Source organism: Oryx dammah, unplaced genomic scaffold, assembly GCF_014754425.2.
Source record: "Oryx dammah isolate SB20612 unplaced genomic scaffold, SCBI_Odam_1.1 HiC_scaffold_9, whole genome shotgun sequence".
Taxonomy (NCBI): Eukaryota; Metazoa; Chordata; class Mammalia; order Artiodactyla; family Bovidae; genus Oryx; species Oryx dammah.
This window is the reverse complement of record NW_024070193.1, coordinates 2,852,746-2,875,919: the sequence shown is the minus strand read 5'-3', so window position 1 is coordinate 2,875,919 and position 23,174 is coordinate 2,852,746. Positions and strand designations below refer to the sequence as shown.

The window sequence follows — 23,174 nt, the reverse complement described above, 5'->3', positions numbered from 1 at the left end:
CGTTTGCAGCGTGTCCCCAGAACGCTGGGAGAAAGGCATGGGGCGGGAGTGAAGGAACTGCACACGCCAGTGTGAATGAGGGTTTTTGCAAGGGAACAGGAGCCGCGGGTCGGGGAGGTGAGGGTTTATGCAAAGATCCCCAAACAACTCGGTTAGAATTCTGGTTCCTGATTTGGACACCGTGTCCTCCTGGACAGGGCCTGTCCTCCTCCATCCTCAGTTTTCCCCAGTGTAAAAACAGTGTAAAGTGAATAGAATCCTCTATCCCAAGGGGTGTTGTTGAGATGAGATGAGATGAAGCTCCTGGAAGCACCAGCTGAGGTCTGTCATATGAGAGGTGCCCTTTAAGTCCTTGCTGGATCCGAATGGCTTGGGCCGGGCTAGGGGGCCCCAGTGGCAGCTGTAGGTTGGGGTACCAGTCCTGACTCTGCTCTGACCCGATGGGTGCTTTTCTGGGACAAATCTGTGCACTGTACCTCAGTTTCTTCTGTGGGTAGAAGAAGCAGGATGGGGTTGTGTTTGGCATCCCTCTCCACTGGACCAGAATGAGTGTGGGGTGCGGACTCCCCGAGGCTATTCGCTTGAGTCTCCCGGGTTTGTGTCTGTTTGCACCCAGAGTCCGTCATCCCGAGCAGTGGCACCTTCCATGTGAAGCTGCCCAAGAGGCGCGGCGTGGAGCTGGGCATCACCATCAGCTGTGAGTCCCCATCCTGTGTGCCCTCCAGCCTGCCCGGAGAAAACGCCCAGCGCGAGGCGGTCAGGGGAAGGCTCTGGGTGGGAGGCGGGGCTGGGTGACCTCGCTTCCCTCTGTCTGCAGTGTGTGTCCTCCGCCAAGGGTTCTGGAAGCCTCGGTTTTCTTTTCTGCACAATGGGAGTCTCCTGGCCTATTTAGTCTCCAGGGGTGGTTAAGTGGTTTTGTGAGGCACCAGTCACGTGCCCAGGTTTGGTTTTCTGTTGCCTCTGTATTCCCAGGGCCCAGGAAAGGCCTGGAACATAGTGCTTAATTCATATTTGTCAAAGGGACGAAAGTGAGGGACTGCAGAATGGAAAGAAGTAGAATACACAAGCAGAGGAACGGTCACAGACCCTCCCCCAGCCCTCATCTCACTCCGGAAAAGCCGAAGTCCTCTGACTTGGCAAAGTCACTTCAGTCATGTCCAACTCTTTGAGACCCTATGGCCTGTCCACTACCAGACTCCTCTGTACTTGGGAGTCTCCAGGCAAGAATGCTGGAGTGGATTGCTATGCCCATCTCCAGGGGATCTTCCCGACCCAGGGATCGAACCTGCATCTCCTGTGGCTCCTGCATTGCAGGCGGATTCTTTACCACTGAGCCGCTGGGGAAGCCCCTTCTGACTTCATCTGCTGCCATCTCCCCATCACACCCGGGAGGAGCAGCTGACCAGGAGGGCTGGTGCTGCAGGTCCTTCCTGCCCCAGACCCCACAGTCCGTGGTGGTGGAAGCTGAAGCAGCCGATGGGGAGAAGGTGCTTCCAGCCCAGGGCCACCAGCTGCAGTTGTGCAGGTTGTACATGACGCAAGGTGCCCATTCAAGGTAGACTTGGATTTTTCTGACATTTTCTCAACAGACTAATTAGACAGGGCCCCTTTGTCTCATTTGCAAAGATGCTGTTTGGGCTAGAGACCACTTGACACCTGGTCACTCATGGGAAAACCCATTAACCCCAGTGGATTCTTTCTGCAGGAAAACTCAGCCATCCATTGTCTTAAATCATGTTCCCTGGGAAATAGCCTCTCCCACAAGGAGTGACGTATAGGGGCCTTATTGAGGCGGGCTCTTAGGATCAACACCTGTGGGCAGAGGAGACTGTAGGACCAGGCATCGGGAGGAGCTAGGCTGCCATGTAGTCAATAGAGGGCTCCCCCAGTCTTCTGTGCTGGAAAGGCTGCGGGAGCTGAGGCTTCCTGGTAGCTCAGACAGTAAAGAATCTGCCTGCCAATTCAGGAGATGTGGGTTCAATCCTAGTATCAGGAAGATCCCCGGGAGAAGGGAATGGCTCCCCAGTCTGGTACTCTTGCCTGGAGAATTCCATGGACAGAAGAGCCTGGTGGGCCACAGTCCATGGGGTCACAAAGAGTCGGACACGACTGAGTGACTAATACTTTCACTTTCTGTGGGAGTTGTCCTGCATAGAGGCTGGGAGCCGGGCCTTGGCACCGCCGAGTGGACCAGTCGATGGGTGTAGACTTTGTCTTGGGTGAGGCTGCTCCCTCAGCTAAAGGCCATTCCCCAGCAGGATCCTGCTGCAGTGTTCGAAGCCAGCATTCCCTGCAGCGGGCAAGGAAGAACTCAGCTGTTAAGAGTCACTTGGTTCTGGAACCTGGGCCTCTCTGTGCCCGTTGCTGGGGACACAGACACCAGCCAGACACAGCCCCTCAGGGAGCTCCGTGTGCTAGAGAATGAGCTGAGTGTGGGACGTGTTGTCCTGCTTTGCCTAGTTAATCTCGGATGCCCCTGTGAACTCTGTGGCCTCGTCCCCATATTACAAAGGGGAACTGAGGCACAGAGAGGGGAGCTGGTTTGCTCACAGTCCACACAGCCCAGGAGCCATGGGAAGCAGGGCGTGGGGCTCCGAGTCCACACCCAACCCCTGGGCCCCTGAGGCCGAGGTGGCCAAGGATAGGCTTTTGGCTTCTTTCCCCCAGCGGCCAGCAGGAAGCGAGGGGAGCCCCTGGTCATCTCCGACATCAAGAAAGGCAGCGTGGCACACAGGTAGGGGGGCCCCTGGCAGGGCGGGGGGCTGGCCCACAGAGGGTGCTGAGCGCCTGCATGTGCCCAACTCCTTCATGTCCCCTCCCTGCTCCTGCAGAACCGGCACCCTTGAGCCGGGGGACAAGCTGCTGGCCATTGACAACATCCGCCTGGACAACTGTCCCATGGAGGACGCTGTGCAAATCCTGCGCCAGTGTGAGGACCTGGTGAAGCTAAAGATCCGCAAGGATGAGGACAACTCGGGTGAGGGCCCCAACCCCCACCCGCCCGCGCCAATCAGACGGTGCCCAGCTGGCAGTCTGCTGCTCCCTCCAACCAAGGGTGCCACCCAGGGGCTGCTGGTGGAGAGCCCTTGGATGAAGATGTAGGGTGGCTGGGGGGAAGATGGCAGATGGGTCCCTGTCCCCAGGTCTGGCCGTCTCCAAAGGCCCTTGTGAGGTCTGCTAGAGTTTGAGCCAGACTTGGACCCAACAGGCCCTGCCCACAGCTGCTGGGCGCAGATGACGGGGTGTGAGGATGAATGGGTGGGGGTGGAGGATGTACCACGGCGTGGGCGGCTGTGAAGAAGCTGAGGCTGCAAACTCAGGCACACCTGAGGCTGGACAGGAGGCAGAGTGAGTGAATTGGGCCGAAGCTGAGAAAAATGATTCAGTCTGCGTAGACAGAGGAGGAGGAGAGCACTGTGGCCACTGGCGAGAATCTTGTTCAGAAGGGCTGCCACCAACTCCCACCCTGGGCAGGAGGATCACTTGTGGGCAGATTTCAGAGCTTTTATTTTTTTTAAGAAAACCGGGAAATCTGGTGTCGTCTTATAGTCAATATCATTATCACCATCATTATCCTTGTTGTTCTGCTTGGTATGTGAAATCTTTATTATAAAAATGCTGGTTCCGTGTTTCTGCTCTTACTGAAATGGCTGTTTGGGTGGAATGAAGCATTGTTGGAAGCAGGAGATGGCCTCAGGTGGTGCGATCTGAAGTCCTCCCTTGGGGGAAATGGGTGTGTTCATGGCTGAGGGAATGGGTGGATTCATGACTGATGGAATGTTTGAATTAATGGCTGAGGAAATAGGTGTGTTAATAGCATGAAACAATGGGTGTATTCATGGCAGAGTGAACGGATGATATAATGGCAGAGTGACTGGCTGCATTAATGGCTGGGGGAATGGGTGTAATGAAGAGGATTAAGAAATGGGTGAGTTCATGGCTGAGAGAACGGGTGCATTATAGGGGTGAAGCAACGAGCATAGCAATGGCTGGAGGAACAGTGAAATAATGCCTGAGAGGAGGGGTGAATTGACGGAGAGGAAACGGGTGAAGCAGTGGCCTAGGGAATGGCTGTATTAATGGCATGCCAGCACGGGTGAGTTAGCGCCATGAGAGAGCGGGTGAATTAATGACAGGAGGGAGTGGGTGACCTGATGGCTGAGGGAATGGCTGGATCAGCGGCTGAAGGAACCTGTGCTAGAGCTGAGCGAGTGGGCATATGAATGGCAGAGGGAAGGGCTGAATTGACAGCTGAGGGACTGTTTGGAAAGTGGCTGAGGGGAGGGTGTGGCGTCATGGCTGAGGCGGTGGCTCTCTGCCGGCCCAAGGGAGTGGGTGACCTGGTCACTGACAGAACCTGCTGCTCGGGCATGAGGAAGGTGCCATATTGACAGCTGAGGGAATGGCGAATGGATGGCTGAAGGAGTAGCTGAGTTAGTGATTCAGGGTTTGGGTAAATTAACGATTGATGAAGTGAAGTGGAGTGGCTCAGTCGTGTCCGACTCTTTGAGACCCAATGGACTGTAGCCCACCAGGCTCCTCTGTCCATGGGATTTTCCAGGCTATAGTACTGGAGTGGATAGCCATTTCCTTCTCCAGGGGATCTTCCCGACCCAGGGATCAAACCCAGGTCTCCTGCATTGTAGACAGACGCTTTACTGTCTGAGCCAGCAGGGAAGTCCTGTGGCTTCCCTGATTGGTGGGCTGGCTGAATCGGTGGTAGAGAGTTGGTGGCTGAACTGAGGGGTGACTTCGTGGCTGAAGGAGTGGATACAGGACGGGTTCAGTCATCCTGGCTAAAGATTGAGATAACAGTGGACTAATGGTTGAATGAATGGGTTCATAAATGACGTAGGGAGTGAGCGTATTCATGGCATGAGGACATGGGTGAACTAATCACTAGAAAGTCTGGGTGTTAGGCATTAGGGGCGTGGTGTATTAGTGGCTGAGGAAGTTTGTGAAGTCATGGCTGAGGGATTGACTGAATTAATGGCTAGGGAATGGGTGAGTTAATGAACGGGGGAATAGCAATGTGTGTATTAATGGAGGAATTGGTGTATCACAGGCTGTGGAAATGGCTCAGATAATCACTGAGGAACTGGCCGAATTAATAGCTGCAGGATTGGTTGAATTAATGACTTAGGGACTGGCTGTATTAATGGCTGAGGGAATGGGGGAACTAGTCACTTAAGGAATCTCTATTAAAATGAAAGAACTGGCATGTTAGGGCTGATGAAATCGGTGGAATAATGGCTAAGGGATTGACTTAATTAATGGCTGGTGGAATGGGTGAATTAATGGCTGAGAGAATATGTGCTTAGTGGCTGAGGCTATATTAATGGCTGAGAGAATACGGGATTTCCTGGCTGAAGAAATAGTTTAATGGCCAAGAGAATGTGTGAACATGTCTTGGATTGGCTGAATTAATGGGTGAGAGATTTCACAGGAAAGAGGTGAGTGTGACTGATGGAATGAATGAAGTAATAGCTAAGGTAAAAGGTGATTTAATGATGGCAGGACTGGGTGAACCGGGGGCTTATGACTGAACTCAGCAGCAGAAAGAATGGGTGATTTAACAACTTAAGTAAATGGGTTAGTGGCTGAGATAATGGGAGACTAATAGCTGAGAGAATGGTTGAATTAATAGCTGACGGAAAGTTTGTATTAGGCCTGAGGGAATGTGTGAATTAATAGCATGAGGAAATGTGTATTAATGACTGAGGGATTGGTTGGCTGAAGGAATGCCTGAAATATGGATGAGGGAATGGTTGAATTAATGGATGTAGGAATGTGTGTCTTAATGACGGAGGGAATTAGTGTATCAAAGATTAAGGGAGGCCTCTTGCCTTCGGAGATGGCCCACCCTCTCTATGGAGTGTTTCTGCCAAAGTCACTCGCACTTTTCGAGATGGACCACACCCGGTCTATGGAATGTGTAACTAAATAAATCTACTTCTTACGTGTCAAACAAAAAATAGGCTGAGGGAATGGCTGAATTTATAGCTGAAAGAATGGTTGAAATAATACCTGAGGGAATTGGTGAATGTGAGGTTATGAGGAAAATAATGGTTGAGCAAGTGGGTGAAATAATTCCTGAGGGATTGGGTATATTAGGCCTGGCAGAACTGTCGTATTCCTGGCTGAAAGTATGGGGGAATGAATGGCTGGGGGAAGGGTGAATTAGTGGCTGAAGGAATGGGGGAATTAATGGCTTTGGGAATGTGTGACTTAGAGTGGAGGAAATGGGTGAGGATCTTTTTATATGGCGTGAGGATATGGCTATATTCATGGGTGTGGGAATAGATTGATGGCTGAGGGAATGGGTGAATTAGGGCTGAGAGAACGCCTGAATTAATGGCTGATGAATGGGTGAGTTAATGTGTGTGGGTGTGTGCTATTACAGATTGAAGGAATTGGTGTACCAAAGACTGTGGGAATGAAAGAAATAATGCTGAGGGGCTGCTTGAATTAACGGCTGAGGAAATGGTGGCAATAACAGCTGGAATGGAAGAACTAATATCATGAGTTCAGTTCAGTCGCTCAGTCATGTCCGACTCTCTGTGACCCCATGGACTGCAGCACGCCAGACCTCCCTGTCCATCACCAGCTCCTGGAGTTTACCCAAACTCACGTCCATCGAGTCAGTAATGCCATCCAGCCATCTCATCCTCTGTCGTCCCCTTCTCCTCCTGCCCCCAATCCCTCCCAGCATCAGAGTCTTTTCCAATGAGTCAACTCTTCGCAGCAGGTGGCCAGAGTACTGGAGTTTCAGCTTCAGCATCATTCCTTCCAAAGAAATCCCAGGGCTGATCTCCTTCAGAATGGACTGGTTGGATTTCTTGCAGTCCAAGGGATTCTCAAGAGTCTTCTCCAACACCACAATTCAAAAGCATCAACTCTTCGGCACTCAGCTGCCGGGGTCCAGCCCCGGTGGATCCAGGGTAATTTGAAGCGGGGACTGCGTGGTGAGGAAAAACTTATTTATTTAGAAATATAAAAGAGAGATTAGGAAAGAATAGTGTAGTAGGAAAATTTAGTGGAGAAAAGAGGCTGAATAACTTGGTTTACGTGGAAAACCAATAAAGTTCCAAGACAAGGAACTTGCACCATCTACGTTAGGCCACCGGAGTCCTCTTGAATAGCGGGGGATGCCCCGCCTTGGGCTCCCCTCTCACGTGGATCTTAGAAGCCGGGGCAAGTAAGTAGAGATGGCGAGCCTCCACGCCCCAGATGGGAATTCAGCCAGAAAAGAGAGTAAAGAAGACACGGGGGAAACCAGTCTTTCCAGTGACTGGCCCATCCTCTATTGTTGTAAAGGCTTTTTATACCTTTTTTTTTTTTGTACATAGAGATCAATGGATAATATAAAATTATGCAGCATCAGCAGCCCTGACTCTTATCGAGACCAGGCTTTTCTCTCTGCATACCTAGTTGTGTACACAAGTCTTAGGTGATTTACATCATCTTCTGGCCAGAAGGCCAATTAACATTTTACAGCCCTTTTCTGATAAGGGCTTGTCAACCAGAAGACTTCTTTGCCCTAATAATGTTGTTCTTCCCAAAGTCTGGTGCCACTCTCAGAAAGCACTAAATAAAGTTACTTTCTTACATAGCAAAGACACAACAATTTATAACAAAGGAGTACAGTGATTTATAACAAAAAGAAAGTTAATTAACTCGAAAGTCTAGTGTTGCTAACATCAAAACTACTATATTCCTATGTCTGCATTCCGATTACATTGATTAATATCCTCCCAGGTACCTAAAAGATAAAGGATATGGGGGCCTGGGGGCAAACATTAACTCAACAAACTCTTCACCAAACTAATTCTTAACTCTGAAAGGCTCTATATCTTTAAGGTGTTTTGAGCTTCGTGCCTCTCACGGTTGGGGGCTGTAAACAGTCCACAAATTGTAAAGTCCGGGCAGACTGGCCAAATAGGTTAGAAAGCCATCAAAGGGGTTAAGCCGAGACATTCTTTTTATATGCAGGAGACTGTTAACTGGAGCTCTGAGTTAACTCTTTCCAGAGAAAAGGTGGTAATGTCAGAAGAGTATAGTATAGCAGACAGTAAACAGACAGATTTTGGTTTCGGGGTAGATGCTCAGGCAGAGGACCCCTCGAGACCTGACTCGCCTTGCCCATCAGGCCTCTCCGCATGACCTTGTCATGGGTGGGATCTTCCCTGCTGGCTCCCGGCACTCAGCCTTCTTCACAGTCCAACTCTCACATCCATATAGGACCACTGGAAAAACCATAGCCTTGACTAGACAGGCCTTTCTTGACAAAGTAATATCTCTGCTTTTGAATATGCTATCTAGGTTGGTCATAACTTTCCTTCCAAGGAGTAAGCCTCTCTTAATTTCATGGCTGCAATCACCATCTGCAGTGATTTTGGAGCCCCCCAAAATAAAGTCTAACCCTTTATTTTCCTCACAGCCATATGACATTAATTCACCAGTTCCTTCAGCTGTTATTCCAACCATTCCCTCAGCCATTAATACAACCATTCTTTCATCCATTAATATACTCATTCCCTCATGCCATGGATTCGCACATTTCCCCATCACTGATATACCAAAGCCTTTGACTGTGTGGATCACAATAAACTGTGGAAAATTCTGAAAGAGATGGGAATACCAGACCACCTGACCTGCTTCTTGAGAAACCTATATGCAGGTCATGAACCAATAGTTAGAACTGGACATGGAACAACAGACTGGGTCCAAATAGGAAAAGGAGTACATCAAGGCTGTATATTGTCACCCTGCTTATTTAACTTGTATGCAGAGTACATCATGAGAAATGCTGGGCTGGAGGAAGCACAAGCTGGAATCAAGATTGCCGGGAGAAGTATCAATAACCTCAGATATGCAGATGACACCACCCTTATGGCAGAAAGTGAAGAGGAACTAAAAAGCCTCTTGATGAAAGTGAAGGAGGAGAGTGAAAAAGTTGGCTGAAAGCTCAACATTCAGAAAACGAAGATCATGGCATCTGGTCCCATCACTTCATGGCAAATAGATGGAGAAACAGTGGAAACAGTGGCTGACTTTATTTTTGTGGGCTCCAAAATCACTGCAGATGGTGATTGCAGCCATGAAATTAAGACGCTTACTACTTGAAAGGAAAGTTATGACCAACCTAGACAGCATATTGAAAAGCAGAGACATTACTTTGTCAACAAAGGTCCGTCTAGTCAAGGCTATGGTTTTTCCTGTGGTCATGTATGGATGTGAGAGTTGGACTATAAAGAAAGCTGAGCGCCAAAGAACTGATGCTTTTGAACTGTGGTGCTGGCGAAGACTCTTGAGAGTCCCTTGGACTGCAAGGAGATCGAACCAGTCCATCCTAAAGGAAATCAGTCCTGAATATTCATTGGAAGGACTGATGCTGAAGCTGAAACTCCAATACCTTGGCCACCTGATGCAAAGAGCTGACTCATTTGCAAAGACCCTGATGCTGGGAAAGATTGAGGGCAGGAGGAGAAGGGGATGACAGAGGATAAGATGGTTGGATGGCTCACCAACTCAATGGACATGGGTTTGGGTGAACTCCGAGAGTTGGTGATGGACAGGGAGGCCTGGCGTGCTGCAGTTCATGGGGTCGCAAAGAGTTGGACACGACTGAGCTACTGAACTGAACTGATACAGGTAAATTCATGGCTGAGGGTATAAGTGAATGACTGAGGCAATGAGTGAATTAAAGGCTCAGATATTAGCTGAGTTAATAACTGAGGAATTCCTGATTTAATAGCTGAGGGAATGGGTGAATTAATGGAGCACTTGACTCTATTAATGACTGAGGAAATGGTGTATTGAAGGCTGAGGGAATGGCTGAATTAGGTGCTGATGCCTGGAAAGTCCCATGGACGGAGGAGCCTGGTGGCCTGCAGACCATGGGGTCGCTAAGAGTCGGACACGACTGAGCGACTTCACTTTCACTTTTCACTTTCATGCGTTGGAGAAGGCAATGGCAACCCACTCCAGTGTTCTTGCCTGGAGAATCCCAGGGACGGGAGAACCTGGTGGGCTGCCGTCTCTGGGGTCGCACAGAGTCAGACACGACTGAAGCGACTTAGCAGCAGCAGCAGAATGAGTGTATAGTGGCCGAAGGAATAGGTCCAGTAATTTTTGTGGGAAAAGGTGAATTAATGGCTGAGCAACTGGGTACACTTATCGCTAAGTGGATGAGTGTGTTAAAGCTGGGGGAATTGGTGTATTAATGTTTGAAGGTGTTGCGAGCTGATGGCTGACTGGGTGAATTCATGGCTCAGTTCCTGGCTGAGTTAGTAGCTGAAGGCATGCCTGATTTAATAGCTAAGGAAAAGGGTGAGTTACTGGAGGCATGACGAGTGAATTAATGGCTGTAGGAATTGTATATTAATGCCTGAGGGAATGGTGTATTCAAGGCTGAGGGAGTGGGTGAACTAACGGGTGTGGAATGGATTAATTAATGGCTGAGGGAGGGAAAAGGGAAAGTGAAGTTGCTCAGTCATGTCCAACTCTTTGGGATCCCATGGACCATAGCCTACCGGCTCCTCTGTCCATGGGATTTTCCGGGCAAAGGTGCTGGAGTGGGGTGCCATTTCCTTCTCCGGGGATCTTCCTGACCCAGGGATCGGACCCAGACCTACCTGCATTGCAGTCAGACGCTTTACCCTCTGAGCCACTAGGGAAGCTGAGGGAGGGGTTGAACCAATTCCGCAGAGAATCAGTAAATTCATGGCTGAGGATATGGGAGAAGTAACCTCTGAGCGAATGGGTATGTTAGGCATGAAAGAATCGGTGTATTAATGACTGAGGCAATGGGTGATAATGGCTGAGGGAATAGTTGGATTAACAGCAGATAACATGTGAAACAGGGGCTTCTCTGGTGGCTCAGATGGTAAAGAATCTGCCTGCAATGTGGGAGACCTGGGTTCGGTCCCTGGGTCAGGACGATGCCCTGAAGAAGGAAATGGCAACTGACTCCAGTATTCTTGTCTGGAGAATCCCATGGACAGAGGAGCCTGGCGGGCCACACTTCACAGCGTCTCAAATGTCGACACGACTGAGTGAAACAATAGCTGAGGGATTGGCTGAATTACCGGCTCTGGGAATGGGTGATTTAATGTCTCAGTGGATAGGTGGATTAATATTTGAGGATATGGGGAAGTAATTCCTAAGGGAATCAGTGAATTAATGGCTGAGGGAATGGATGAATGAGTAGCTGTGGGAATAGGTACGTTAGCAGCTGGAAGAAGGGGTGAACTCATGTATAAGAAAAGGCTGATTTAATGGTGGAGAGAACTGATGAATTAGTAGCAGAGGAAATGTGTCAGTTAAAGCTGAGAGAATGCCTGAACTAAATGCAGAAGCTATGGATGTATTCGTGAGTGAGAGAATGGGTATGTTAATGCATGAAACAATGGCTGCAGCAAATGGCTGAGGCAGAGGGTGAGTTAATGGCTGAGTGAACGGGTGTAGTAGAATCTCAAAGAATGGGTGAACTAATGCCTTGGGAAATGGGAGAAGGGGGCTGACCAAATGGGCAAACGAATGCCTGAGGGAATGGCTCCATTAGTGGCTGAGGGTAGCGGTGATTTAATGGTTGAGGGAATGGGTGGAACCCGTGGCATGAGGTTACGGGTATGTGAATGGAATGAGTGGACCGATGAATTCCTGGTGAATTAATGGTAAATGAATGGCTGAGGGGATGGGTGAATCAGCAGCTAAAAGACAGATTAACTAATGGCTGAGGAAATTGGTGAACTAATAGCTGAGGGCATTTGTGTACTGGGGCTGAGAGAATGGGTGTGTTAATGGCTGAGGGAATAGGGGTAATAATGTTATGAGGGACTTGAATTAATGGCGGAGGGAATGTTTGAAATTATGGCTGAATGAATGGCTGAGGGAATGGTTGAGTTAATGGCCGAGGGAATGCCTGAATGAATGGCTTAGAGAATGGCTGAATTAACACAAGGAAAGACTGAAGGAGCAGGTGCATTAAGGGAATAAGGGGATGAGTATATTAGTGACTGAGGGAGTGGGTGTATTAATGGCAGAGGAACTGGGTGTATTTGTGGTTTAGGAAATGGGTAACTTTATTTTGACTGAGGGAGTGGGTGTATTAATGGAAGCATATCATGAGTGTGGTACACTAAAGCTTTGCAGTGTTCTGGGCGTGCCCATTCCTATGCCCCAGCCCCCGATACGTGCCCCCAACCTCTGATGCATACCCACCCTCCACAGATGAACAGGAGACCACAGGTGCCATCAGCTACACGGTGGAGCTGAAACGCTACGGGGGCCCCCTGGGCATCACCATCTCAGGCACAGAGGAGCCTTTCGATCCCATCGTCATCTCGGGCCTCACCAAGCGTGGCCTGGCTGAGAGGTGAGCCAGGGCTCTGTGGGCACACACGGGTGAGCCGGGGACCCCATGGGGCAGGAGCTGAGCTTTGGGGTCAGTCAAAACTGGCTCTTAGCTTTGTTCCAGTATCGATGGTCTGGGGCCTGTCCTATCCCTCTCTGAACCTCAGTTCCTTAGATGGGGGCTAGCCCCTGGCAGCCGTCCCAATTTCAGGTAAGTGCTGGATAAATCCCTCCCAGGCAGCTCAGTGGGTAAAGAATCTGCCTGCAACCCAGGAGACGCAGGATGCCATCCAACCATCTCACCCTCTGTTGTCCCCTTCTCCTCCTGCCTTCAGTCTTTCCCAGCATCAGGGTCTTTACCAATGAGTCAGCTCTTCGCATCAGGTGGCCAAGGTATTGGAGTTTCAGCTTCAGCATCAGTCCTTCCAATGAATATTCAGGACTGATTTCCTTTAGGATGGACTGGTTTGATCTCCTTGCAGTCCAAGGGATTCTCAAGAGTCTTCTCCAATACCACAGTTCAAAAGCATCAATTCTGTAGCGCTCATCTTGAAAAGACCACATTAGTATTTGGTAGCTAGTTTCTTGCCTGGAGAATCCCATGGACAGAGGAGCTTGGTGGGCTACAGTCCATGGGTCACAAAGAGTCGGACATGTCTGAGAGACTTTTCACTTTCACTTCACAAGTGGCATTGCAAACATCCTCAGAATTCATGCTGAACACTGGTTCCAGAACCTAACTTTGGAGTTGAACAGGAACAATCCCCTCCCAGATGATAGACTCGATGCCTCTATTAACACAATCACACTGGCTTTTTTTAAAATCCCCCACAGGTGGGTTTACCTGGGGTCATCCAGGCTTGTGCTTTGGGTTTCCTGAGTTCCGGAGGGCAGGTTACCCCCCACACTTCAAGTCCCTAACTCCCGTCCTCTACCCTGTGCCCCCTCCCCAGGACTGGCGCCATCCACGTCGGGGATCGTATCCTGGCCATCAACAGTGTTAGCCTCAAGGGCCGGCCACTGAGTGAGGCCATCCACCTCCTGCAAGTGGCTGGCGAGACTGTCACCCTGAAGATCAAGAAGCAGCTAGACCGTGAGCCTCACCCCACACCCTGGGGGCTGTCCAGCCCACCTAGGGAGAGAGATCCCTGGGGCACTGTGGCCCGCTTCGAGGGCCCAGCCTCATAAGATGGTTGCTCACCCCGTGGAGACGGGAGGGTCCCTGGGACAATGAGGAGACGAGGCTCGGAGTGATGCGCCCGAGGTCACACAGCTACTGTGCAGCTCTTTGGGCCTGAGCCATGCTCTTCATCACCTCCTGCCTCGGCCTCCTGCCTCTTAAGGAGCCTGCTTGTTTTCCCTTGCGGCTGTCACTTATACGTCCCTCAGTTTCCCCTGTGTTTATCCCCCGTGCTTTGCTAGGGAGTGGACACGAGTCCAGACTTTGGAGCTCTCCTTTGAATCTGGGCTCCACTGTTGCCCAACATGTGACCTTGGATGTGTGGTGCAGCCTTCCCAAAGCCTCAGTGTTCCTGTCTGTGAAATGAGTTTGCCCACCAGCCTGCCTCCCACCTCACATGTCCGCTTGGTCACCCAGGGGCCTGTGATTCCCCAAACCAGGCCGAAGCAGGGAAACAGACGGACATCTCTGTCTCCAAGGTCGGAAGCCAGTGGCGGTGACACCCGCTCTTCCTCCCAGGCCCCCTCGCACCCCGCAAGTCGGGCAGCCTCAGCGAAGCCAGTGATGCGGATGAAGACCCGCCAGAGGCGCTGAAAGGCGGTCTGCTGGCAGCCCGATCCTCGCCCACCGTGCCCAGCGTGGACAGCGCCGTGGAGTCCTGGGGCAGCTCGGCCACAGAGGGTGGCTTTGGGGGCCCAGGTAACGCCTCGAGCCCCTGGACAAGCACAGTACTGTCTCTGGGTCTTTGCAGGGCCGTGCCCTCCCGCTGCCCTGCCTCCTTGCTCCTCTGCTGGCTCTATCCCTTAGGGACACTGCCTCATGGCAGAGCTGATTGGGTCCATTCAGCCATTCTGACGTCCCCTCACCCTCAGAGCGGGGACCGCAGGCCTTCCTGGACTTTGATTGGCATCCAAGGCACAAAGCTGCCCATTCATATCTCCCCCATGAGGCTTGAGACAGGGGGCCGACTTCTGCCTCCTCCATTCCCAGCCCGATGGCCGGCACGCAGCAAGTGTTCAATGCTGATTGTATCCCATCAAAGACAGGAAGGCAGAAAGCCCCCTGCCATCCCTCCTATGAGACCCACTTGAGAGGCCACCCCCCAGGACACACACCCCCCCTGCCCACTGCAAGTGGAGACCCATGGGCGGCCTTGGGGGACGTCTGAATCTTGTGATCTCTGTGACCCAGAACCACAGGGCACTCCCCAATGCCCAGCTCAGGGAGAAGTGGGGTGAGGCCTCGAGGTAGTCTCAGGGGCCCTTGGTCCTGGTCACCCCTCACTGCTTGTCTGCCCGCTCTGTTTGAGCTTCCCCATCTGCAGCCCTGGGTCAGCGTCACCCCACAGGGCAGGACCTTCAGGGCAGGGAGAAGGGGATGGTTAAGAGTGGACCCCTTCTCAGGCAGGGCTTGGCCACGCTGAGCCCCATGGAGCTGGGACAGGGTCCTGGAGGTCTGGCATTCACTCTGCTGATGGTCACAAGGTTCTAGGGTAGGGGCCTGGGTGGTCCAGCAAGCCCAGAGGAGGGAAAGACCTCTCCCAGGCCACCCTGCCAGGCTGTAGGTGGGGCAGGAAGGAGGGCCAGCGGGGCACACAGACAGGATGTTCGACGCCCTCTCTCTCCCCTCGGCCAGGTTGCTACACTCCACAGGCAGCAGCTCGGGCCGTGACCCCCCAGGAGTGGCGGTCCAGCCGGCTGAGAAGCAGTCCCCCCCTGACCGAGCCCCGGAGGACGAGCTATATCCCAGGCCCTGCCGAAGAGAGCTTCCCCGAGGAGGAGGAAGAGGACCGGGAGCTGCCCACTAGGTTTGTCGGGGGTGGAGGGCACCCCAGGGGAGGAGGCAGGCTTGGCCTCTCGGCTGGGATGGGCTTAGGGAGCTGGTCCCTGTGCCTGGGCAGTGGGTGTGATGGATGAGTCTCGTGTGGCCCCCAGGAGAGGCACCTCCCGGGAGGGGAGAGCAAGCATGGAGCAGAGTCGTCTCCATTTCAGGAGGCCTAGGTGGGGGGCAGGGAGGCAGCCTGGTTGACTCCCCCACCCCACTCCACCCGACCCCGTGTCTGGCGATCAGCTCTTCTCAGAACCCGAGACGTTGAACCCAGACCCTCCCGACTTGGCCCAGGTGGCAGTGGCCCCCGGGGTAGCTGTGGTCACGAGCGCCAGCCCTGGGCCCTGGGTGTGATGGTGTTTGTGGCAGCGTCTTCGGGGGAATTCAGCTGCCCACTGCTCCTGCAAGGAGCGGTCCCAGGGAGTCCCAGTTGCCTTCTTCCCACCTCCGTGCTTTCGACCCAGCCGTGCCTGCTGCCAAGGGTGCTGTCCCCTCCCCTTTCTGGGCCGACGCCTGCTCATCCATCAGACCAGACTCAAGGTCCCCTCCCCGCGGCAGGCTTCCCTGAGTCTCATAAGGAAGGCCTGCGTCCCTCTGCTGAAACCAACGGCCGTGCACACGAGCTTCCTGGTGGCTCTGGCCGCCTTGGGTCTGCCTGTTAATGACCTGGCTGTTGAGTCTTCTGCGTGGCACCGCTAGCTCAGCCTGGCACCCAGTAGCTTCACGCACACATGCCATGAGATCAGGGCCCTCACCTTAGTCCCCTCCATGGCCCTGCACCCAGGAGAGGGCCTGGCTCGGCGCGCCTGTAGCATGGCCCTGCACCCAGCAGAAGGCCTGGCTCGGCGCGCCTGTAGAATGGACTTGAACGCAGCGCACAGCCTTCAGTCTCCATCTTCTCATCTCTGAAATGGGAAGGCAAGGGGGCCGCCTCTTTTGTATCATTGTCCTGGCGGCTCCCCAGGAGATGAAAGCCTGGGTGCCTTCCGGAGAGAGAGAGAGTGCTTTGCACACCGTGGCTGGGGCTGTGTCGACAGCGCAGGGCGTTGCAGGCGGTGAAGCAGGAAAATGTGGCTTGTTGAGTTCTGATGGGGCCCGAGTCTAGAGCCGAGAAGGGGCCTGACCTCCTGCGATAGAAATCGCGGGGGCGGCCCTTTCCCCAGCCCAGACCCTCCATCCTCATCCGTCCGTGTCCACGCCGGCTCCAGCTGCGTCTGTCTCTGTCCTGTGACGCCTTGTGTCTGGGTGGGGAGGGGAGGCCAGGGGCTGTCCTCCAGGGCTGCACCATGGATCTCCTCTCTTGTGTGTCTCTCTGTCCGTGTGTCTGTCCGTCTGTCTCTCTCCCCAGGCGTCCTGTGTCACCGCTCTCCACCCCGTCTCATCTGCCCCCGTTCTAGCCGCTCACCGCCCGTCCCGGTGGCCCCTCACTGCGTCTCCCCCCCATTCTGTGTCACCAGCCACTGCCCTGGGGCCCCAGCACTGCCGCCGAGGACACCTGCCTTCCAGCCCGCCCGCCTGCCCACTCTCTGGCCCCCCCTGAGCCCAGTGCAGGGTCCCCGGGGCCTGGAAGACGCCTCAGACCCCTGCCCGCCCGCCCGCCCACCCCCGGGAGTTGACGCTCTCTGGTTCCTACGTTGCAGCCCAGCCCCTGGCCCCAGCCGCGAGGAGGGCTTCTGGCGCACGTTCGGGGAAGCCCTCGAGGACCTGGAGTCGTGCGGTCAGTCGGAGCTGCTGAGGGAGCTGGAGGTGCGTGTGCCCGTGGGAGGCGGCACGGTAGTGGCGTTGTGCTCCCGTGCAATGTGTGAGAGTGCACACACTGGCCTCCTCTGGGGGAAGGCGCTGCACACACGCACGATGGACGCATGCGACCGGGCATGTGCAGCTGCGCGCATGTTTGGGGCATGCGTGTGCATGCGTGTAAGCACACTCAGGCATGCACACTGCAGCATATTGTCGCAACGCGTGTCCGGGTGTGCACATGTCGATGCAGAAGGGCAGTTGTGTGTGTGTGTGTGTGCGGTACAGTGGTCTGACGTGGCTGTGAGCGTGCCCAGGGGAAGCTTCCGGATGTCAGCATCGGTAACAGCTGGCAGTGCGGGGCTGGGAGGTGGCTCACTGCCCCTCACTGCGTGGCTGCCGTGAGGTCCGCGTCCCCCATGCTGGGGCAGGCTGCCAGGGGGACCCGGGCGGGGTCCTCACGGGTCGCTCCTGGAGCGCCTGCCCGCTCCGAGACCAGTGATCTGCACTCTGTGTCTGTGCTTGTGCCCTGCTTTCGCTCTTTGGATTTTTGATTGAGCTTTTCTTCGCTATTAGTCTTGCCAAGTGCTTGGCTCATCAGAGTCAAGTTTCAGTTTTGTGCATTCTCGTCACGTTTCATTGGTTTTTTGTCTAACCCTTTTTCACGTTTTGCTTCCATCTTCCCTTCCTTCTACTTTACTTGTGTTTTAAGTCCTGATACTTTTCCTGGTTTCTCAACTCCTTAATTTTCAGTCTTTCTTGCTTCCTAACATTTAAAGATACAGATTTACCTGTAAGCCCTTGCTCGACTGCATCCCATAAACTTTAAATTGTGGTACTTTTATGGTCTATTCAATTCCTAATATTTAAAAAATTTCCATTGTGATTTCTACTGAAGCCCTTTAATTACACTTCTAGAAGCGGGGTGTTTGGTTTTGGAACTGCATATGTTTGGTTTTATTTTTTGATGCCAATTTTAAAACCCGTTCACACTGGGTTGTGAAAGTGCATTTGATTTGATCCTAACTCTTGGGAGTGTCTGTAAGACTTCTTTCTTGGTGGCCAAGGATGTGATCAGCTTTAGTAACCATTCTGGATACGCTTGCAAAAGTTTGCCGATGGCAGACAGAGCGGAAAGCCTCTGAGTGGAGGGCTGTGTCCCCTCAGGCATCCATCATGACAGGCACCGTGCAGAGCGTGGCCCTGGAGGGCAGGCCCGGCCGCCGGCCCTGGAGGAGGAGCCGGGAGCTACGAGCCTCCCCCGAAGAGACGCAGGAGCTGCTGCTGCCAACGCCCGTGGAGATGCACAAGGTGGGTGCTGGTGCGCGGGAGGCCAGGGCGCACGTCCTGATGCGGTCCCAGGCGGACCCCACTCCTCTCCAGGCTTCATTCTCCTCCATGAGTAAAGCACAAGATTAGGTAGAAGGGAGAGTTTTCCCAAACTCCTGCCATTTGGGTACACAGACACACACACTTATGATGCTTTTCTTTAAGTGGACTCACTTTTATCCCACTTAAGTGCCTGTGTGTGTGAGTATATACAATATGTCAGCTTGTCGTGTGTGTGTGTATATATATGTACGGCAGTGGTGGTTTAGTCGCTCGGTCGAGCCCAACTGCCTGTGACCCCGTGGACTGCAGCCCGCCAGGCTCCTCTGTCCGTGGCATTCTCCAGGCAAGAATACTGGGGTGGGCTGCCACTTCCCATCCCAGGGGATCTTCCCGACCCAGGGATCGAAACAGCGTCTCCCGCATCGGCAGGCGGATTCATTGCCACTAGCGTCTCCAGGGAGGCCCGTATCTGTGTATGCGTGCACGTATATCACTACTTAAAGGAAAGGCCAGCATTTTTGTCAACTAGGCTACAGTCTAGGAAAATAAAACACACAGGAGGAAAGAGATCTCTCGCCCCATAATCGCCTTCAGAGGGTTCTGAGCTCTTGGGTGGGCCGGGCAATGGGAAGTGTCAGAGGCTGGGGGCGCACATGGCAGCCTGCGGAGACGTCGTTCTGGTGTGGAAGTGGGAAGACTGGAAAGGAATGGAAAGGAACTCTGTTCCTGTGGCTTCCGCGGTGACTGAGTGCTGCAGACTGAGGGTCCCCAGAGGTTGGGGGGGCATCCAGGTGGGCTGGGGCTGAGTCCGAGAGGCTTCCAATGCCAGCCCAAGGGACTTGGGCAACTGTGGGATGCTGGGGGAAGGTCAGGGCTGCAGAGGTCCCCTCCTCCGGCTGCTCCCAGGTAACGCTGCACAAGGACCCCATACGGAGTGACTTCGGTTTCAGCGTCTCAGACGGCCTCCTGGAGAAGGGCGTCTACGTCCACACCGTGCGCCCTGATGGGCCAGCCCAGCGTGGGGGTCTCCGGCCCTTTGACCGGGTTCTCCAGGTAACGCTGGGGTGGGGGTACCTTTGATGGAGTGGTCTTCCCTAGCCCCAGGGTGGGAAGAAAGCCCAACGTCTACCCTGGCTGGGTGGCCTTGGGCAGGTGGCTTCCCATCTCTGAGAGCCAGCTGCTTCATCTGAGAGAAGGGGCTGACCGCACAGTTTTATCAGTGAGGTTAGGCTAAGTTATGCTGCGGTAACAAACAAGCCCACATCTCAGTGGTTTTTAAGTTTTGCTTGCCTAAAATATTTTTATTTTAGTTTTGGCTGTGCTCGCTGTTGGTGGCTGTGCTCAGGCTTTCCCTAGTCGGGGCGCATGGGCTTCTCATTGCCGTGGCTTCTCTCGTTGCAGAGCCCAGGCTGTAGGATATGCTGGTGGCTTCAGTAGCTGGAGCACACAGGCTCTAGAGTGCTGGCTCAGTGGTTGTGGCATGCTGGCTTAGTTGCCCTGTGGCATGTGGGATCTTCCTGGACCAGGGATTGAACCCAGGTCCCCTGCATCAGTGGGCAGATTCTTAACCACTGGACCAACAGAGAAGTCACCAAATCTCAGTGATTTAACGCACATGAACATTTATTTATCACCTCTCCTATATGTCCACCGTGTGTCTTATTCCACCTGGGCTCGGGGAGGGTCCACCCTCTAGGAAATGCCCCAGACTCCATGGCAGCGATCTCACAGCAAGGGAGCCTGGGAAATGTGAGTGGGCACACCCTTGCTCGTGCCCCTGCTGGGCAGGAGGCTCAGCGTGTGGTCTGCTTGTGATGTTAACAAACAGAGAGAAGGTGCAGGTGTTGGAGGGTGAAGGATGTGTGGAAGGGTTAAAAGAGTTAAATGGGAGTGCCCACCTCTGTATCAGTGTTCAGACTGACACGTGTCTAGGCCGGGCAGGGTCTGCGTGTTGGGAAGTCCTCACCCGCTTGAGCCCAGGCTGAGTGGGTGCCGTCTGCCCCGTGGGCGCGCATGTGCAGGTCAACCACGTCCGCACGCGGGACCTTGACTGCTGCCTGACCGTGCCGCTCCTGGCCGACGCGGGCGACGTCGTGGAGCTGATCATCAGCCGCAACCCGCTGGCCCAGACCAGCCGGTCCCCGCGAGCGCCCAGCCCCAGTGGCCCACGGATGCTCTGAAGTCGGCCTGTGATCTGGACATCCAGGAAGATCCTGGCTCCCACACCTGCAGCCAGACTGGAGAAGTGGCCACCCGCTCGTCCGTCTGTCATCGGGCAGGCTCGGATCAGACTTTGTCCTCCAGTCTGTGGTGGCCGGGGTCTGGGCCTGTTCCAGTGACATTGAGGTCTTTCTCCAACTGGGCCTCTGAGATGTGCCAGGGTGGGGCGGGGCGCCCAACAGAGGTGAAGGCAGGTTGCTCAGCCAGGAGTAAAGGGGCTACTCCAGGTCCCTGCAGGGCCCCTGGGAAGAGCACCCAGTGCGGGCACAGCTCAGCGCCATGCAGGGAGCGATCGCCCAGCAGAGCTGTGGAGCCGAGTGACTTCAGGGCAGGAGTGAACTCCCTGTCTCAGGAGGTGAGCAAGAGGAGCCGATCCCAGCTGCGTGATCACAGGCAGGGGTGTGCAGCTTCTCAGGGATGGTTAGTTTCCCCTCAGGGGAGCATCTAGGGTGAGGCTGGGGGCTACTTGATCTGGACGGCCTCCCGCCAGGAAAGACAGAAGGGGGCCAACCCCCTTCTCTCCAGAATCTGGGTCCGGGGCTCACCGGCACATCCTTCCATGCCACACTTAGCAGACTTGGACCATGGGCGTCTCAAATCCCAGGCCCTCTGAGCAGTTCTTCCATTTCTGAGACTCTGGTTGAAGCTTCTGTGACTTGAGATTGCATTTCTGGGCCCGTTGGGTGAGCTTTCACAAAGCAGGCTTCAGGCTGTCCATCTCTCCCACTGCTCTCATCAGACTCATGGCCATTGCTCCGTATGAGTGCACCCTTCTCAGCCCAGGCCCCTCAGGGCGGGAGGGAGTCGTTTTCGGACCGAAGACCCAGGGGTGTTCCCTTCACCTGCTGTGACCATGAAGATGGGGAACCTTGGAAACAGGATGCATGTGAGGGGATCCAGCTCCTCACCAGGTCAGCGGAGGAGGGGACAGAAGCAGATGGAGAGACTGGAGGGGCGGGGGGGAGACAGGCCATTCCTTCTCACTCCTGGGAGCGACAGTGTCCAAAGAGGTCATGGAGGGAAGTTGATTCTTGCTTGAAAATCTGGAAGCACCAGCATCGCTTAAAATGGTTTTCCTCATGTTCTGCTACCTTTGGGTTTGGAGAAGGGCCCGGGACATCTACCTGGAGGTCAGGGCTGGGCCCCCACCCCACCCCGGGGATGGAGGTGGGCAGAAAGCATTCAGCCAGTTCTCCGGCCGTGCTTGGACCCTGCCCAGCTCTTAACAGGGTCCCAGGAAAACAGAGGCGCCACCCTCCCGTACCTTCCACCTTGCACCCCTGTGTCCCCAGAATAACGCTCTTCCCCTCAAGGGGCTTGGTGAGGACCCCAGAGCTGTGTTGTTTGCACGCTGGGTCACTGCGTGTTGCTGTGTGCCCCATCCGGGCCGACCCCTCTGCACGATGAGGGCGGGGATGGTCTCAGAGCCAGCTCTGCCTGTCGGAGGAAGACGCGCCCTGAACCCGGCCAGCACCCCCATCCTCGGGCTGAGGCCTCTGCCACTCCCCCAGACGTCTGCAGCTGGGCCCCGCGGGTGAGCCTCCTGGCTGCAGCTGGCCTTCTCATGTGCAGTATTCCTCTGTGTTCTCACGGGGACTGGTCACCCCAGAATCGACGTTTCCTGACACCGTCTCCCAGCGAGCGTCCTGCCTGCCTATGCATTTTCAGTACAGCCCCCCGCGACGTGCCCCTCCCACCCCCTAAAAGCTGTATTTTTCTCTGGCTGAGATTAGAGCGTATTCCTTGTAAAGTATTTTTCTACAAGGGGTTTTCTTAGGGCTCTCGGGAAGCACAACGTGACAAGTGGCGCCAAATTGTAAAGGCCATTTGGGGTCTGTCTGGGGACACGTGTACAGACCTCTCCCCCACAAGTTGCAATGACTTGGGGGTTGGGTGGGAGATTGCTGTTGGGGTGGTTTTTTAAAAAAATAAAACTATTTACAACCACCTGGATTAAGGTGTCTGCTTTAAAAAATAAATCATTGGTTTGCGATACCTCTCCCAGTTACTGATGGTGTTTTTCACAACACGAGGGAAAGTAATTGTTAAAATTTTTATGGAACCACCAAAGACCCAGAATTGCAAAAAGCAATCCCAAAGAGAAAGAACGTACAACAAGGCATAAGCCTCCCAAACTTTACACAGCACTGCAAAGCTACGGTCATCAAAGCAGCACGCCGCTGTCGTAGAAATGGATGTATAGATCCATAGGAGGGAATACAGGGCTCACAGATAAACCCACAAGCATCTGATCAATTAATCTTCGACAGAGGAGACAAAAATATACAGGGAAGGATACTGTAATCCCGATACTTTTAACTAAAGTTGTTATGGGCAACATCCATGAGGAGCCTTTTTTTACACCTCCGGTGCTTCCTGGGGGAGCTAGAGCCTTAGGGGACGTGTTCTTCATGAAGAATGTGCCTGAGCAAAGAACTACGGGCCTGTGTCTCACCACTTATGCCCCCTTAAGATTCAACCCGAGACAAAAAAAAAACATCCCAAGCCTTGCACACACGGC

General features: G+C 53.6%; 1 protein-coding gene across 2 annotated transcripts in view; it reads left to right on the top strand.

Annotated features, from left to right (window-relative positions):
- The window catches only part of GRIP2 (glutamate receptor interacting protein 2), a 45,692-nt gene extending 23,086 nt beyond the window's left edge, over window positions 1–22,606 (top strand). The window contains exons 14-24 of one of the 2 annotated variants that reach the window (XM_040246689.1): window positions 617–697; window positions 2,668–2,734; window positions 2,832–2,977; window positions 12,235–12,379; window positions 13,311–13,450; window positions 14,057–14,236; window positions 15,173–15,344; window positions 17,005–17,110; window positions 18,269–18,412; window positions 19,340–19,486; window positions 20,455–22,606. In XM_040246689.1, the coding sequence (XP_040102623.1) occupies window positions 617–697; window positions 2,668–2,734; window positions 2,832–2,977; window positions 12,235–12,379; window positions 13,311–13,450; window positions 14,057–14,236; window positions 15,173–15,344; window positions 17,005–17,110; window positions 18,269–18,412; window positions 19,340–19,486; window positions 20,455–20,613 (1,487 nt within the window). In that variant the 3' untranslated portion in view covers window positions 20,614–22,606. Of the gene's footprint in view, window positions 1–616; window positions 698–2,667; window positions 2,735–2,831; window positions 2,978–12,234; window positions 12,380–13,310; window positions 13,451–14,056; window positions 14,237–15,172; window positions 15,345–16,712; window positions 16,888–17,004; window positions 17,111–18,268; window positions 18,413–19,339; window positions 19,487–20,454 lie in introns of those variants that run through there. The other variant, XM_040246688.1, reaches the window with a different exon arrangement.
- Window positions 22,607–23,174: the final 568 nt, after the last annotated feature.